At 43.0% G+C, this 18599-nt stretch overlaps 1 protein-coding gene across 1 annotated transcript in view; it reads right to left on the bottom strand.

Moving 5' to 3' along the window:
- The window catches only part of MYZAP (myocardial zonula adherens protein), an 85832-nt gene that overhangs the window by 19296 nt on the left and 47937 nt on the right, over positions 1–18599 (bottom strand). The window contains exon 11 of the mRNA XM_028100156.2: positions 1384–1467. Within this exon, the coding sequence (XP_027955957.1) occupies positions 1384–1467 (84 nt within the window). The remainder of the gene's footprint in view (positions 1–1383; positions 1468–18599) is intronic.

Here is an 18599-nt window from a genome sequence, read left to right as displayed (position 1 = left end):
CCCTTCACTCAGCTGTCCCAACACGGGGACTTTTGAGCCTGAATCTACCCCCAGGTCCCTGTGGTCCATGTCTTTTATAGGCAGCTCCCCAAACACAGAGTACGTGAAAACGCAGTTCGTCCTTCCCACAAACACAGTGGTTAAGAGTTCAGGCTTTGAATTCAGGCTTACCCATTTCTACTGTCACCTTGGGCAGGCTTCTTCATGCCCCTGAACCTCAGTCTGCCCGTCTATAAAATGGGAGAAAGACAATCTAATTCCTAGGGCATTAACTTAAGAGGTTAAGAAACATGCCAGGCACATTCTCTGCATTCTCACTGCCTGGTCACACACATGCAGGTGCAGCTACCGTCTCGTTTTATAATTCTAAGAAAGCTCCCCAGCATCACCCAGCTAATAAGAGGCAGATCTAGGGTTCAAACTTGGGCAAGTCTGATTCCGCTCTTAGCCTCCACATTACACAAAGGATGTGGAAAGGAGTTAACAGCACCCAGCAACACAACACCAGGTGCTTCACCAATGTCGCCTCTGTCCTGTCTCCGTCCTTCATCTTTGTCTCCTGGGCTGTCTCCCTCGGGGGAAGAACTATGTTGAGGGGCACAGACAAGAGAGATTCATGAGGCTCAAAAGGAAGAGGCTCAATGCCAAGCTCTTAATAAAGAGACTCCAGAGCGAATGGATTTTGGCTTCTTCCATTAATACCTAAGCTCTTAAGGTTCTTCCAACTCCATAATTTCCTTTTCTGGAACCTACACCAAACCTTCAAAAAAGCCAGAAAGTCAGGAAGACTATCCTCAAAGTTTCAGGTGAAATTAAGTCACCTCTAAACCTTCTGACTCAGTGTCACACAGAGCAGTGGATTTGGAACCCATCTCTCAGCTTTGGCTCCAGCGTTAACCAAGCTGGGTGATCGTGAGCAAAACCACCTGCCTTCTCTGGGCCGCCTTTTATTTATTTTTTTTTCCTGAGCCTCCTTTTGAAACATTTGTTAATATAAAGTAATGATCCTTGTCTTGCCTTTCCTAAAGTTGCTGAGAGAACCATGTGAGGAATGTCCCTGAAAATACCTCACAAGTTATAAAGCCCTACATACATGTGGGAAATTATCAGTGTTATTTAACAGCTTATCAGACTTGCTAGGAAAATTCTTGAACAAGAAAAATGAGAGCCAAAAAGCAGAGGTGGGCAGCAGTCTGAGATGAGGAGAGTCAGGTGGTAAAGAAAAACTAGCTGTCAGAATCTCATTTTCAGTGTTGGCAGTTAACCTTCAATCAATTTTATAAGGCCAGGAAATAGCCATATTTTTAATTAAGTGTCGGTGGTAGGCTCAGCAACATAAAATTTAATGATAGAGAAGACACCAACTTAAACACAGCCTCTTACCTCTCCTTCTAAGAAAGAGATCTTTTCTAAAAGCTGCAATATTAAGAGCTGTTTCTGCTGCATCTTTTTCTTTAATGATTCAATCTAGAAAGAAACAAATTAAAAATTGTTAATAAAAACAATAAAGAATTGTAGAAGTACAAGTTAATCAACCGGAAGAGATGCCTTTGGTTTTCATCTAAATAGAACCCTCACTTTGGTTCTCTGTGTCTCATGGAACAGTGTTTAACACAAGTTGCTCCCCGGAATAGAGGGTTCTGCGGCCACATGATTTTGGAGTCACATCTCATTAGGTTTGTTTGACACACTGATTTTGCTGTGTAACCCTTTTTAACATCCCATATATGTGCCAGAGAGCATGCTTTGGGAGATGCAGATGCAACTCTACATAAGATAATTATTCAGCGTAAATTTGTGAGGCAGCCCACATTTCAAACATTCAGCGCTGTTATTCCTGCTAATAGATTCATATTTGTTCAACCAGGTGTCAAAAGTTTTGGTCTGGGAAAAGGGTCACTGTCACTAAAAGTGCAAATGGAATTGAGAGGATCCAGGACTCACGTGGCCCGGGATAGAGAGACTTGAGCTGGGTGTTCACCTTTGTTTTTACAACATGGTCTATCTTCAGCTACTCTAACTCTACTTTTCATTCATGTCAAGTGCCACAGACAAACCATAGATGCCCTAAAAGCAGGAACCAGGGTGCTCTATTCCAGGCTATCTTGTAGACGATAGACAATCCTGGGAACAGTGTGCGGGTTCACACAGTCAATAACTGGTGATTTTGAAGAACACACTAATTTTCCAACAATCTGGTATATTCAATTTGTGCATTTGCAAAATCTTTTCGAAAAATCCTTCTCAGTGCAAAATGACACATGATCCCCCTTTCAGAAGTGAATCTGGAAGGAGCTAGGATAAGACAAAAGTACAACCGCATTGCCCTTTGACCCAGCAATCCCATTCCTAGAAATAGATCCCCAAAGACACATTGGCTAAAATATAAAATGACTTGGACGAAGGATTTTTAGTTTTTAGAAGACACAAAGGAAACAACTCCATCAATCAGTAAGTGGCTAGTTAAATGAACCATGGTTCATCATGACCATGGACGGCTACAAAGATCTCTAGAACAGATATGGTGTAAGGAATATACAGTATGAAAGCTTTAGCGTAAAACAGATGAGGCCATCTGAATGCATATATATTTGCAAGAAGAAATTCTGCAAAGATAAAAGAAACCTTAATTATTAAGAAATACTTGCCAATAGGGAAAGAAGGAAATTAGAGGAGGCAGAAGAAAAGATTTTTTGATAATACCTTCTTACCTACATTTAATTTTGAAAGCACATTTTACAGATTCAAGAAATAAAACTAAACCAAAAAGAAAAAAAAGTGAATCTGAAAACTTGAAAACAAATCGAAATAAAGGAACTTAACTGTATATCCAGTTGGTGAAAAGAACTCAAGTGTTGTTTGAACAAGCTAATTTGATTCTGTTTTTAGTGGATTGTATTGTAAAAATAAACAGAACCGCAAAGAAGTCTCTTATTCATTAGGAAAACTGTTGGTAATGATATTGTATTGTTGTTTTGAAACTATTTGGGATATTGCAGTATAATAATGTTTGGAACCAAGGTTTTAGTGTAAGAGAAAGAAATACAAGTGTAAAATCAAAGAAATAAAGTTTTGTTAAATTTGAAATGAAAATACCAGTATGAATTCATAATTAATATTTTATTTTCATTTGTTAAGTATGCATTTCCTAACTCTGTCCACTGAGGAAACTTAGATATAATAACAACAATAAGCACATAACATATCCAGATTGTGGCATCTAAATACCAACCCTCACCAACAAAACACAGGTCATCTTGGAGGAACAACTCATTTCAAGGGGTAAAAATATGCTAGGGGAACCCAAGACACCTTGTGATGCCTGAAAACAAATACTTGAAGGGTCTCCCTTGGGCCAAGGATTGTGACAATGTTAGCATCAAAAAGAATAATGAATGTAATTGAGTCAAACACATGGAATAAATATGTTTTTAAAACCCCGAGTATGTTATGATTCTTCAAAAACTGAAACCAACAGCAACACCATTGGGAGTGACTAGGGAACCAATTCCTTACTTAGAAACTTGGCAACTTAGAGGCAGAAGAAAGCATGTAGCCTGCCTTTCTTGTTCAAACTGCATTTTGAGATTACTAAGAAGTCCTAGTTAATGAGGGAAGAAGTTTTATTTTTCAGAAGAATGCCAGTGAATAAATGGGGAAAGAATGACGAATTTAGAAAATCACCATTGTGCAATCCCTAGGAAATAACTGGCTCATTATATAAGATGAATTAAAAGATGAACCAGTCAGGGGCACATTAAGGAGGAACTCTACAACTGTGTTTTGGGGTGACCCCATCTGAATCCGTGATTGGCCTCAGCATCATCCAAGGCAATCAGACATGAGTGCCGCTGAAGACAGAATAAATCGCACAGCCCCAGGAAGTATTCTTGCTTCCCCCCCCCAAGAAAGGTAAAACTGAATCTCACCAGGCTGCTAGAGCTAATAAAAAGTCAAATCCCAAACGTGGGAACACTTATAGGACAACTGACTCAGTTCCTGCAATGTCACTGGGTGTGGGAACCTCGGCAGGGGAGGAGGGTACACAGGGAGAAGCGTGTTCTAGATTAAAAGACTCTAGAAACATCACCACCAAACAAACGGACCTTCTCTGTATACTGACTGAAACAAAGTTTCAGTAAAAAGGCCATTTTAAAGACATTTCAGAAAATTTTAGGACAGATGGGTATTACATGATACCAAGGAATTATCATTAATTTTGTTCAGTGTGACAATGGCATTATGAGTATATAAGAAAAAGTCCACATGTTTTCGAGATGGATAGTGAAGTGTATAGGAAGCATAAGCAGGATGGCTGGGATTTGCTTTAAAATTACTACACGAAGGGGAAAAAGAGGAAAAGAAGGGGCAAATAGAGCCAAGTTCTGCTGTTTGTTGAATCTGGTCATGAGTCTGGGGGCTTCATCAATTAGTGTCTGTCCTGAGTGCATCTGACATTTTCATGATCAAATATTTCAAATTCCACCCAGTGCCAAAAAATATAATCCTCCCACATAAAAAGTAAGCCATACAAAACAATATAATAAGAAACATATTTAAGAAAAACTGTCCAATGTTGATAATAATTAAAGAAATTATAATTAAAAACAGTAACAAGTTACCCTTTAATAACGATTAACTGTACCCAAAACTACCGGCTGCAGAAATCAGTGTTGAAAGAGCTGGGAGAGGCAGCCTGTCTCGTGTGTTGCAGGTGCCATTGTAAATTAGAATGACCCTTTGGGCAATTTAGTAATAAATATTAAGAGCCATAAAGCTGTTCATACCCTTTGACCCACTAATCCCACTCCTGGGAATTTATCCTAAGGATATAATTCAGACATAGGAAAAAAAGCTATATATACAAAGATGTTCTTGCTCCTATTATTTATAATAGAAACTGGAAATAACCTTAATGTCTAGCAGGAAAGCACTGGGTAGTACATTATGGAACAGCAATTTGATGGAATATATGACACAGATACTACAAACAAATATACTGTAAAATGTAAAAATGTTTGCAGAAAGCCTCAGGGATAAAAATAAAACAAAAAACAAAGCTTACAATGATCAAAGGTAAGAGCTGGATGTTAGACAAACGAAATCGTACTGAGGTTAGAGTAGGATTATGGGCAAAAGGAAAGTTTCTTTTTCTTTAAATTTCCTTCGATATTTGTAAGAATAGTTTTCAAAAATCATCCTTACAGTGTTCCTCTTTCATTCCTTCCTACAGTATTGTTTTAAAAATTGACTTGAATTCTTTAAATGAGAGGCAAGATGGGTACTGAAATTAGCTACAGTGTTCCAAGGAGGTCTATGTAAATTTCATCAACTAACATAAAAAGAGACTTTGAATACACTTGCTTCACTCTCTCTGAAGTAATCGGAATGGTGGGTGAGTCCAGGGAAGCAAGAGATATGGTTGAGGGGCACCCTAATGAAGAGTTCACAGGAAGATACTGAGGATTTTCATTTTAAAAAGTAGATACAAGGCAGAGGTGTCACCTGGAGGATGCAGAGAGAGGGGAAATCTGGGAGTTCTAAGAGGACAGAGGGCTGATGCTGGAGCAAATAGGCCCCACCTTCTGGGGAGACAGAATGGCTCTGGGAAGGACTTGGGGGTGCTGAAGCTTCTGCCAACAAGTCTCACCTTTCAGCAACTGAAGCTTCAAGAAGCGCTCGTGCTCTTGCACTAAGTGAATGCTGTGCCCACGCATTTGCTTTCATCCTTGAGCATTCCTTACGGAAGCTTCTTCAACAGGGGTTGACTTGTTCAGATTAGAGAAAAAAGGACACCAAGGATGGCAGGTAGTGCATGCCTTGGCCCTCCTGCCCTACAAGGGGTGCCAACTTGGAATCCCAACTCAGGACTGCCCCGGGAGCACAACCCACCTGTCCTCCTATGAGACACCCATCATGAGGCGCAATCTCTAAATCCCACATTTGAGTGGTAAGTGATGTTATTTCTGACTGCCAACTTCAAAGTGCTTTCAAATATCGTCTCCTATAGAGCCCAGCACAGGACAAACACTCAAAACCTAGCTACTACCCTGTTATCACTGGTATTCCTTCCCCCCCCCCCACCCCCAGACTGTGAGCTTCTTGAGAGTAAAGACTTTGGTTATCTTTCAACTCTAACGAATGAATGAATAATGACTCCATCCATCCATCTCGCAACAGTCTATCCCTTAGACTCCAGGGGCAAAATTGTCTAGAACAGACTCTTGGAGGCCCTGATGAACCAAGGTGGATGTAGCCCCAGAAGCACCCCCAAAATCAGGGGCCACTCCAAAATCCAGGGTACCATGCAGATGGCATGCAACCTTTGCTCTTTTCCGTACATTAAAGTTTGTAAATTTGACCTTGAAGAGCTTTGTGTCTTCTTCATGAAGCTGCATTTAGGTCTAGCTGTCACCAGGTGGTGGTAAATGACCCAAGCGCCCAGGCTCAAATCAGGGCATAAAGAAATGAGAAATTAGAAACGCTTATTTTCCAGACCTCATCCATTTTACTTAACAGGAACATAATCTTGTCACAACAGTTAAATTTCAACATCAAATAGTGGACCCCCTTATAGAACAAAGGAAGAAACCCGTCTTGGTAAAATCCAGAACCTCTTAACTAATGTTAATAGAATTTTTTTCTTAGTTTTGTCTCGATAAGCATGTTTTTTTGTAATTCAACTGAATATATGAATTGCAGCCTAATGCTCATGCGGGATGCTAAATCTCTTAACGCTACAGCCAGTTTGATATCTACAGTGGTATGGGGTGGGGGCACGGAGGTGTATCCTAAAGTTAATGGCTTTTCTTCGTATTAACCACCATGGAGTTAGCTCCCTAGGTGATCTGAGCTAAGCAGTCCCTCTGAGGCCATGGCCACACAATGGAATCACCTAGGGGGAGCTTTTACAAAATACTGACTTCTAGGCCTACTCCCCAGAGATGCTGAATATATCACTCTCCTCCTTAAAAACCCTCCGAAGCTTCTGACATTTAAACTCTCTAGCATGGACATGAGGCCCTCCTGCTGTGGTCCCACTATCTCCCCACTGTCATTTCAGGCCTGTCCTGTCCCAGGTGAACCCTACATTTAAACCACTCTATCCTCTCAGCACTCCGCAGACATATGGTGGTCCTGCCTCTGGGCCTTTGCACATGCTGCTTCCACCACACATTGCCTTCCCACCTCCCACCCCCCTCTCCACCAGGAAATCTCCTGCTGTCACAACATACTCACAAATCACCTCCCAGACCAGCAGTTCCCAAGGCTTCTGGGCTGGCTTCATGTTTCCCTTTTCTGTTCTACCTCAGCCCTTCGAACAAACCCCCGTTAAGGCCCCTGACCACCCCGACCATCCTTTGTTCACATCTTTCTCTTGCACTAGACAGACAGCACACCCACAGGGGCACGTATCTACTGTATCAATGATCTTATATAAAAGAACTGTTCTCTTAGAAGATGTAATCGCCCTTGTCCATCCGCACATTTTTATAACCTACTTTTGGGGGAAAAAATGCTATAGTGACAGGACTCCTCCTGATTTCTTTCGAAAAGAGCTTGTATGTCAACCAGAACAAAGTGAAACTCTACCAAATTTTAGGAAGGGCCTGTTATGGATTTGAAGCAACCCTGGAAGTTGCAAGGCTTCTCAGCTTCCTGAAACTTCTTTCCCATTAGTGACAGACATATAGGTCACAGGTCATTTCAGGTCAGTGTCAGAAGAAGATATAGCTCTGTGATTAGAATTATGTGAATAGTACCCGATTGTGTGAAACTCGCAAAACATAACTCACAATTGAGGTTGCGGATGTGAACAGAAAGTAATGAAAGTAACAAATGCAGCTGCACGTAAGTATTAAATACTAGACAGCACTTGATAGGTTGTTTTTTGTTTTGTTTTGTTTTGTTTTTTTTAAGAAACTGTGCTTTAGGGTGTCGTGTGTTACCAGCTGGCAAATGATAATATTTAATTTAAGGATATGCGTGTCTCTGGAAAATGCCTTAAATAAAACCGTAAACACACCGAAATGGAGCACAATACTAGAAGGTATGTTAAAAATGGATGATCACGTCGAATCACATTAAAATCTGGCAACATAAAGGGAATTAGATTTTTTCAATGCAGACTAAGTCTATGATATAATTGTTTATTTTCTTTGAAATTTGTTTAATTTTGTTTTCATTCAAAGTTTAGGAATAACCAATTAAGGCCCACAGGCACATTTATTCAGAATCAGGGTATGAGGGCTGTGTGTGTGTGTGTGTGTGTGTGTTTGGTGAAACTTGACCACACGTTAATAAATAAAGCTCCCAACCTCTATCACCGACACTTCTGATCTGCTACTCTTGCCCACAGACGCTCATTTCAAAAGGCTTTCTGCTTTAAACCGCATTTATGAATAATTCATTTTCCCACTGAAAAATGTATCAAAGATGAATAACTGCCAACTAAAACTTCTAATCAGGGCGCCTGGGTGGCTCAGTTGGTTAAGCGACTGCCTTCAGCTCGGGTCATGATCCTGGAGTCCCGGGATCGAGTCCCACATCGGGCTCCCTGCTCAGCAGGGGGTCTGCTTCTCCCTCTGACCCTCTTCCCTCTCGTGCTCTCTATCTCTCATTCTCTCTCAAGTAAATAAATAAAATCTTTAAAAAAAAAAAACTAATCAAAAATGAGATGACCAGAGTTATGAATTCTAGGTAAAAGTAAAGCAATAGGATACTTTATTATGAGTCCTTGTTGACTTCTCAGGGGAAATTTATGCTGTTAGAGTATCTGAAAAGCTCACAGGAAAAACTGAAGATTCCCATTACTGTTTTCAATCCCCGTAGAGGACCAGTGAATCCGTGAAATGACCAGAGCAGGCATGGAACAGGACAGCCAAGAACCTTCTAGAACTCAGGCATGTAGTCACCTTCTCCTTTTGCCTCCTCTTGTCCTAAAAGGGCTTTTGCCACCCAAACTCTTGTTCCTCTCTGTGATCTAGAAAATAATTGTCCTCATTTCCCTTAACAAAATCAGCATCATGCTCGATCTTCACATACCCCACCACGAGAAATGAGAATAATGGATACTCTCCACTCTTCCTCTGAAAAGGTTTTTCATGTTTGCGACAGCCACTCTTAATTCTATCTCAGAAGTCTTGTAACACTGTAATTTCATAGTTACTGTATTTTTAAAGTGCATTCTCCTTGATAAAGACCACCACAGTAAGAATTTAAAAAATAATAAAGTTACCCTCTTTTCCTAAAAAATAATAAAGCACAGGGAAATATGACAAGATCAGAATCTGCCCTGCACTAATGCAACATAAAAGAACAGTTTAAAAAGGACAAGGAAAATGGTACATTATCTCATTCTGGGGGAAGTAAAGGGAATGAATTAAGGCCACAACAAAACGAAACTGAAAAATTGCTAAATGAAGCTCTGAGTGGGGAAAATGAAAAATCAATGAAGGAACGGAGGGAAAAAGGTACATTTTTCATCTTCATGATGCTTGATTGGGTTTGTAGAAATTCATTTCCAATTAATGTGTCTTGTGGCATTCCGCCAGGCTCGATATGAGCAGGGCACATATTTTAATCAATTTTTTTCTATTAAGTTTGAAGTAATATATAATAATAGAATGATACCATTCAAAAGGATCAGTTGAAACTGGCTTCTGAGATAAAATAATATAATTTGGTTTGATTTCTGTCTTATATTAAAGATAACCCAACTTCTCTTTAAGGAGAGAAACCGCGCCTGCTTCTCCCCGGTGCCTAACGTGACGGGGCCTATAAACATTAGGGAAGGATGAATAAACTGGCTTTCCGACCTGAGGGGGAATAATGTACCACTGGGAAGGAAGATAGATGGGTGTCCTGGGGGCAGGGCTGTTGCTGGGTTTGCTCATTATCCTCAGAAACAACCTAGGAGCGGTCATCCGCACAGAGGAGGAAAGCGAGCTTCCTAGAGTTTCAGCATCCGTCATTCCCTCTGTGATCACCTAGGATCACCTCTGTGTCAGGCCCAGTGTTAGGCGCTGGGCGCAGAGCAGGCAGCCAGGAAGACCTGATCTCCACCTTCACGGCCCACACGGCCCACTGAGGAAGGCAGGCAGTAAGCAGAGAAACACCCGAGGAAGTGTGATAAAGGGAGAGGCACAGAAATGGTTTGTACCCCCGGAGGTAGGATGCACCTGCCGACTGCCGATGGGGCGAGGGAAGGAAGGGGTCAGACCTGGGGGCTGAAGAGGGCGACTGGCTCATCCCAGCTTGCCCAGGGCTGCCCAGGCTTTAGCACTGAGGTCTCATGTGCTGGGAGCTTTCTCCGTCACAGGCAAACCAGGAGAGCTGGTCACCCAAGAGCTGGATGCTGGCAGGGCTGAGATCTAAACCTACGTCTCCCTGATGTCGAGGCCCCGGCTCTTTCTCTCGCCACACTGATGTTCAGAGGTGTGCTTCCACCCGCCCTGTGGTGACGGCCTATCACTGCGATGGGGCCAGGAATTAGGCAAGGCTGGGAGGAATGCTGGCTGGGATCTTCCTTTACAGAGCATCTGCGGCAGCCTGAAGGCTTGAGGCTGTTCTTTTTCCCTCTGACTTTAGAGGAGGAAAGTGCAAGGGAGAAGTGGGGAAGAGGGCACTCGACGTGTCCCTAGCCCCATGCTTTCCTTGGCACCTGCATTATCAGGGACAAAAGACCCTCTGCTGAACAGGAACGTCCAGGAAGAGAATGGTTTCAGACAAACCTAAGATGAGGCATCTCAGCCCGAGCTCCACACGTGGGACAGAGCTGCTGCCTCAACAGTGGTGGTTTTTAAAATGTTCCTAAGTTCAAGTGTCCTGGAGTGTGGCCCCTCACCCGCACTGGCCAGGCTTCTCCTGGGAGCCTCCAAGCTGCCCTTCTGGCTTCTCTCCCCTCCTATTCGACCAGCTCCCTCCTGCCAGAGGCGTCACTCTGGGGTCAGATCTGACCAGGCAAAGGGCCCCACTGAGGAATCTGGAGCAGGGTAACACCAGACATTTTCTCAGCTTGGTGCTGAGGGGGTGCGAACCCACGACTGGTTTCCATCTCATTTCCAGGCTCTCAATTATCCCTCCCCACTCCAATCCAGTCTAATTAGACTGGTAGCTCTCTGAACTCACCCTATACTTTCTGGTCTCCATGTCTTTGGTTTCTCTTGGCTTGTTGTTGTTATTCTATATTTTGTCTGGCATGTCCTTTTCCACCCATTCAATCCCTGCCTAGAAAAATCCAACCCAACCTGCAAGATGTGGTCAAATATCACCTCCTCCCCAAGGCCTCTGCACCCACACCAGCATTAGTGAACGCTTAGGGACTCTGCGCCAAGCCCCTAGCCTGTGTTACATCAGTCAAGACTTACAACAGCCTCTGAAGCAGGTACGATTATGATCATCCTCATTTGTTTGATAAGGAAACTGAATGTTGGAGAACAAGTAACTTGCTCAAGATATAAAGCCTAGTCAAGGGAGGAGCAGATGCAAAGCCAGATTCAATTGACTCAAAGCCTATGAACTTAATCACTCCTGTCTCCACCAGCTTCTCTGTCCCCAGCACGCAGTTCATACCCCCGCTTGATACTTGTCGTAGTTTGCCTTGAGTTCTAACAAGTTTTAGTATCAACCAGAAAGTCCTTTGAGGGCAAGAACTCATGTCCATTTTTGCATTTGGTTCATGAAAGGTGCTTCTTAAATGTGTTTTGACAGGCCCATCAGGGCAGGAGAACAGGAGTATTTCAGACAGCAGCACAAGGGAAGTGACTCCAGCTTGATAAAGGGGCCATGCAAAACTCAGTGGGGCAAGGATGGAATATTTGGTAAAGGCTGTTAGAGAAACAAGCTTTTCATGAGGAAAAAAAACACAAAATGAAAAATGCAGCCCTGTTCACACTATAAACACAAAAATAAATTCCACATGGATTATTCTTTATTTGTTCAGCAAATATTTATTGAGCACCTACTATATGCCAGTGACTGCTCCAGATGTTAGGAGCATAGCCAAGAGCAAAACAGAAAAGCCACTGCCCTCGTGGAGCTTACATTCTGGTGGGGGCAAACAGATAACAAATAAGTAAGCCAAACAGAGAAGTGTAGAATATACTAGGATGTAAGTGCTATGGAGAAAAAGAGAGAAGATAAAGGGTATGAGTGTGGTGGGGGTTGTAACTAGAGCCATAAAGATGAAAAACAAAACTCTGAAACTATCACAAGAATATCCTGCTGGCAAACAAACAAGACACACAACACAGCACCAAAGGATTGACAAGTTTATACTAAAATGTAAAACGTGCGTGCATTATACAAGATACCATAAACAAAGAAACAAACACGGTGGCTGGGAGAAGATAACAGCATCCAAACACTTTGTGACAAATGATCAGTATCGGTAGTACACACAGTTCTGACAAGTCAGCAGGAGAAGTGAGAGCCACACGGGAAAGTGAACAAAAGAGAAGAACGGCCACTTCTCGAAGGTGGAAGCCTGCATGGTCAACACACTGATGAAAAGATGCTCAGCGGCACCCGTAGGGATGAGCAGTAATTGGGCTGGAGCAAATCACAATCAAAACAAAGAGCTACTATTTCACAACTGGCTAAAATTATAGTCCAGCGGTGCCAAGGGGTTGTGAGGATGTGGGGAAACCCACCCTCCTGGTGGGTGGAAGCGGGCGTGCCCCCCAGAGACCAACTGGGCAGTATCTAACAAAGGGGAGACTGTGCAACCCAAGGCCCCAGCAGCTCCTCCTCCAGCCACATTCCCTAACTACAGAAGCAAAGAGACTGTTTGGCATTGTTTGCAAAAGAATACAAATTTGGAAACAAGCTAAATAGCAATAGGACACATGATGATACATTAATACAATGAAATATTAGAGATCCATTAAAATAAATAATGTAGCTCTATAAGTAGCAACATCAAAAACAAAAATTGGGGAAAAAAGTTGAATACTATATACAATAAAATCTACTTATATGTTATAAGTAAAGATGGACATACATTTTTAAACACATACATTAGGCTAAATACTGATAATAGATACATATGTATGCAGTAAAAGCATCAAAATATGGCCTGGATGGAGACCAAATGGCTTCTGAAGAGGGAGAGAGTGGGGAAGAAGAAAAAAGATCAGAGGAATAGAAAGAACCTCTTCTTGCTACTGTCTTCTTTTACTTGGAAAAAATCTGAAATATGCCAAAATGTTAACATTTTGTCACTTCTAGAGGAGAGTACCAGGATCTTTGTTTTTACCATTCTCTATAATCTTCCATAATAAAAATTTTTTTCCAATTAAAAAATACACAAAAATAAGCAAAGAATGAACACTGGCTTTGGAGCCAAAGATCTTGTGGCCTCAGCACCATCATCATTTAGCTGAGAGACTCCCAGCTACTTATTTAAGACCCTAAGCTTCAGTTTCCTGGGCCAAAAAAAAACTGTGCTAATCATATGCCCCATAAGAGGATGAACATCCTCTTATGTTGGGTCTAGACGCATGGCCGAGAAGCATGAGAAACATTCGGTAGCTGATAGTTACTTGGAACATGAGTGCAGTCTCACAAACTCTGTGGGTAGAACGTGGGCACACAGGTCTCTGAGAAATATTTTACAGCCAGTTACAAACCTCAACAAAGAAGAAAGTGAATTCAGTGTCATTTACAAAGAAAAGACCCGCTCCCTTAAAAGGACAGTTTGTGTCCTGAATATATTTATCAGCAGGTATCATAAAATAATATTTCCATAACATATAGGGGGAAAAAAAGGTTCGCACACACAGTGAGCTTTCTGATCCCCTCTAAAAACCTCACATTTTAGATAAGGTATCTAAGCTTTTAAATTAAAGAAGTGAATAATATGTTGAACATGAGAATTTGAAACCGTAACATTTTTATTTACCGTATATAAATTCTGCCTCAAACTTCTGAGTAACGCCTCCTTTGGGTGGGGATGTGAGAGGCCAAGGGACAAAACAAAGCCTTAAGAATCCAAGGCTTCCTCCGCCGTCCACTGCCTACTTGCTAACGTGGGGTAGAAGCATCTGAATGAAAGACCAGAGACAAATACTGACAGGCAACCATTTACCCGCCCACTCTGCCACGGAGAAGTGGCACTGGAGAACCACCCAACACCTAAGTGACACCCTGCCCCTTAATGCAGCCACTCCATCAGCCCAGACTACTAGTTTATTAGGCTAACCAACCCACTGATTACTACTGCTACTGGGACTACTACCACTACTAGTCTTCAGTAACACCGCTAAGTTGGGTGACCTACCAGCCCCTGTGGCTTGTCTCAAGAAGATCTCTACAAAAACAAAGCAGGCATGGAGTGTATTTCACTTCAATATATTTCGATCAAATATATTTCTCTTTTCTTCAGACAGACTTCTCCTTTCCATGAAGTTAGCTGAACTGCCAATTCGGGCAGAATGCCCATGGAGATAAAAAAGCAAACCAAACCCTGCTTCAACAAAGAGAATGCTACGTTGACTAGTGCTTTTGATCTCCATTCCGAGAGGACATCCTCAGGGCCACCTCCCACATGCAAATATAACCAAACTACACAGACACTTGATGGCTTCCACATTATGGTGGGTGGAAGCGGGTGTGTGGGGTGTGATCTGGTGGGGGCGCTTCCTTCCCGGAGCACTCGAGTTCTTCAAGCCCACGTCCCAGCCTTAGCAGGTGTCCTTGGCAGCTTTTCCGGAAGTGCGGCTTCCTTTTCCAAGATCTTAGAACCAGCCTCCACCTGCTTTCCTGAATTATTTTTTAGTATTATTTTTCATCGCAGCTCTTTGTTCGATGTCTAGGAACCCAAGTTTCTAAAAATATCCTTTTGAGTTCTCTTGACTCTGCAGCGTGAGGCTGGACAAGGCAAGGTGACAGTGTGTGGTATTTTCACAAATGAGAGCCCTACGTAGTCAAATTCTCCTTTCCACACCATGTCCTTCCTGTTTTGTTCATCGGCTCATCACAGAGGGACATGCCCCCTCTTCCCAGCAGAGTACTGCTTCTAATCACGAACGAGTATTCTTCTAATCACGAACAATAAAAGCAATTGCTTCCAACCCAGGCTACCATTTTATCATCTTCCAAAGAACCGGAGACTAAATCTGGAGAAGAGCTCGTGTGACATGATCTGGAAACAGGTGAATTGAGTGGATTAGGGCTGTGGGCTCAGTGCTATGGCTCTGTTCCCCTACCCCCAGTTGGCTAAATTATCAGTGATGGAAACAGTCACCTAAACGCAGGGCATTTGGCAGAAATGTACTTTTGTGTACCTTTCAGCACACCACACGGTAGTTTTAAAATGACTTGAGTGCTAACAAACACCTGATCCATTTAAAATGGAAGATTCTTGGGATGGAGAAAATGTAAAAAGGTTTTGTCTTTTGTGTAAATAAGAATTCTACTCAAAGGACTGGTGGCTGAGATGGAACACAGCACGGAGCATAGAAGAGAAGAGAGAGGCATACCCAAAGATTCCATTTGGCTCATAAGACTCCCGAAGGAGAGAAGGGCAGCTCTGTGTATCTGTCAAGAAAGCAACTCAGCTACTTTTGCTTTTGATCCATTTAAATTGACTTTGGGTATACACAGCAGGAACCCATCTACCCGTAATAATAATAATAATAGCAGCTAGTGTTTATTGGGTATTTCCTATGTTCCGATGAATAGAAGTATTTTATGTACATCCTCTCATTTAACTCTTACCAAAAAAATCCTCTTGGATAGATACTGTTATTAACCCCATCTTACAAACAAGAAAACTTTTTGAAGCTTCCGCAGCAAGTAAACGCAGGTCTGATTCTCAAGTCCTTGCTTATGTCCATTGTCTCTGCCACCTCTCATTGTGTACCCGTCGAAGTCTCTAATTGCACTTCTCCGAGGTCTCTAACTGCAGCGGAGTGCCTGCGAATTCAGGGCTGAAGGGATAAGTTCTAGGGACTTGAGAAAAGAGAAGGGAAGCCCTGCTTTGAGCACTGGCTCAAGAAGAGCCAGAAACCAGAAACCCAAACCTCAACTCTACGAAGAGTTACACCTCATCTGTTCTCTCCAATCCAGGTTGTTTCCCCCGAAAAAACTGTTGCATTATGACAACTGCTCTCAAAACAAAACAAAACCAAACCAAGGGATGATAATACTTCCAAATTCATTTCTTAGGAATTGCAAAACTGTCCTGCTTTGTTTTGCACTCGAGAAGCGGCCACTCTGCATACAATTATTTCAACAAGGTCCTGCGGTCTCTTTCTAAAGAGGTACAGTGGGACCAGGTGTAAAGTCTTGTGGGTAGACAGAAGGAATTTAAACCAGGGCGAGGCCAGACACCCGCACCCACAAGCAACAGAGGGAAGGAGATCCACGAGAACCACTGCTGGTCTCTTCATTAGTGGCAGGTTCTCAGCTTCCAAGGACAGCAGGCGGACTGGATCCTGTCCCATTAAGTCTAGTATCTATTTAATAAGTGTGCCTCATCTACCACCTTGGTGACATCTTCTCTCTAGATGCATCTGGGGAGCATCTGGGAAGTTTTTTTATCTGGATACCACCAGGCCAGTATGGCATTAAGAGTGAGCTGTCAAAGCATCCTCTCCCAATGGGGCTGGCAAGAAATGCGAGATCCCCTGACAAGACTAGACAGTCACATGTTGGGACCAGCTCTCCCGCGTCCGTGCTCATGGTCCTTGCTCAGTGGTCCCCCTGGTTCTCTTCCCTGGAGCCGTTCTCACTCCAGTCCAAGTTCCCACCTCAGGGACAGCAGCTTGTGAGGGAGGCTGGCTGAACATATGAACACACGGAAACCCTGCATAGAGACCCAAGCCAGCTAGAACTGCAGAGCATGGTTCTCCATCCTGGCTGCATCCTGGAATCTTGTGCAGCTTAAAAACAAAACAAAACAAAACAAAACTGCTGCCCTGCCCAGCGCCTCCCTCCCACTGCCATCTGCCAGGTCTGGCATGTTTTAGAGCTTCCCAAGTGATTCTGCCACGCAGCCTGGGCGGAGAAGCACTAATCCGAAAATCAATTCCTTCCACCTTTGCACTCATTAAACATCTAAATCACAGAGGGGTACAAGCGGGAATGGAACGGCTTCCTGCAAAAGAAAAGTCTAAAGCCAGAACAGTATCTTCTGCCACTGAAAGGACACGCGGCGAGTCACATCCTGCCGGAAGAATCACTTAGCCCACCGAGACCACAATGCGAAGCAAGAGGGAGATGGCAAACCAAAAGGATTCCTACGGTTGAAGAGGGAGAAGATCAAGGAGCTCCCTATGAAATTACTACGTAGTCAGCTGAATAATAGCACTGCCTATTGGTTGGCAAAAATGTAAGATTCTCCCGCTTTTCGAGGGCAAATAAGAATTTGTTCTTTCCTCCAGGTAATTACCCCCTTGGCAGGAAAGCTGCTTTGGCTGGCAGGGGACAGGCCGGGGTGAGAGCAGGTGAAGAGGAGTGAACGGGCGTCCAGGGGGCTCCGCTCCGGCATCAGGCTCCGCCCAGCCTTTGGCTCCTCCCCCATCTCCGGTTCCGCAAAAGGCAAGCTGAAGAATGCAGCCGGACTCAAGACAAGAACTCCCGATCCCAACAAGATTTTTCAAAAGAAGAAAGAAGCCCATGCGCAAGAATGACTCTGGAAGGCAGGTCACCCCAGATGGTAAGATCCAGGAGGGCTGGCCCACACCTGCTCAGGCACAGAGAACGTGCTGGTGCATACCTGGTGAACCCACAGACCAGTGAATTTACCCACAAGGGCTATTTTCAGTCCCTCTATATTTTCTGGCAAACCCTTAAAAGTCTAAAAGGGTCATATATGGGCTCATTTCGTTTTTATTTATTTATTTTTTTTGTCAGAGCCACAACCAGTTAGAATTAGTGATGGGAGGGAGGTAACCAATCCCTGACATCTACCGCAAAAGGAGATGTAATTTGCTAGAAAGATCTAGCTGGGTGTGGGTATCTGGTCCCACACCTCACACAAGACACTGTGCATCGAGCTTGACCCCATAAGACATATACCAGTCCTTCATTCAAAAGGGCCTATCCCGCCCATCCTGCACACACAAGGGCCTTACTGATGCGTGCCATCCCACACGGTGAAAATCAGTCTATCCAGCCAAAGACTGCAAAACTGAGGCCGGTTGGTCCTCAGTCATTATATTATTGTTGTTGTTATTGTTATTAAGAAATTATTATCTTACTAAAGGTGAAGGAAATACATGGCTTAACACTTAAGGATTCCAAGAACCTCAGAACACCATTTTCAATTTTGAGGTGAAAAAAGCAGCCCACTGTTTCAGTAAACTAAGTTTCTTCATAGACATTATGGCTAAAATGACGCCAGAAGTGGGTGCAGACTGGATCCCCACCCTCGGGAAAGGTGAAGCCAGCACACGGACAAGCTTTCAGACTTCATGTGAGTGAAGCAAAACTGTCCCTAACATCTGCTGCACATAAAGTTTGCCTCTGTTTCTAGGTCAAGTTTGTCTCCATATCTGGATAGCTGGAGTTCACAGATAAAAATAAATTAGTAAAGGCAGAGGTTATGAATTTGCTAATCGTACTGCTTATGCGAAGTAATGATACTGCTGAGA

The sequence above is a fragment of the Eumetopias jubatus genome, unplaced genomic scaffold (assembly GCF_037043125.1).
Source record: "Eumetopias jubatus isolate StellerSeaLion01/CBP00866 unplaced genomic scaffold, mEumJub1_p1.0 scaffold_7, whole genome shotgun sequence".
In the NCBI taxonomy this organism is placed as follows: Eukaryota; Metazoa; Chordata; class Mammalia; order Carnivora; family Otariidae; genus Eumetopias; species Eumetopias jubatus.
The sequence above is the reverse complement of the archived record's forward strand: the minus strand, read 5'-3'. Positions and strand labels throughout refer to the sequence as shown.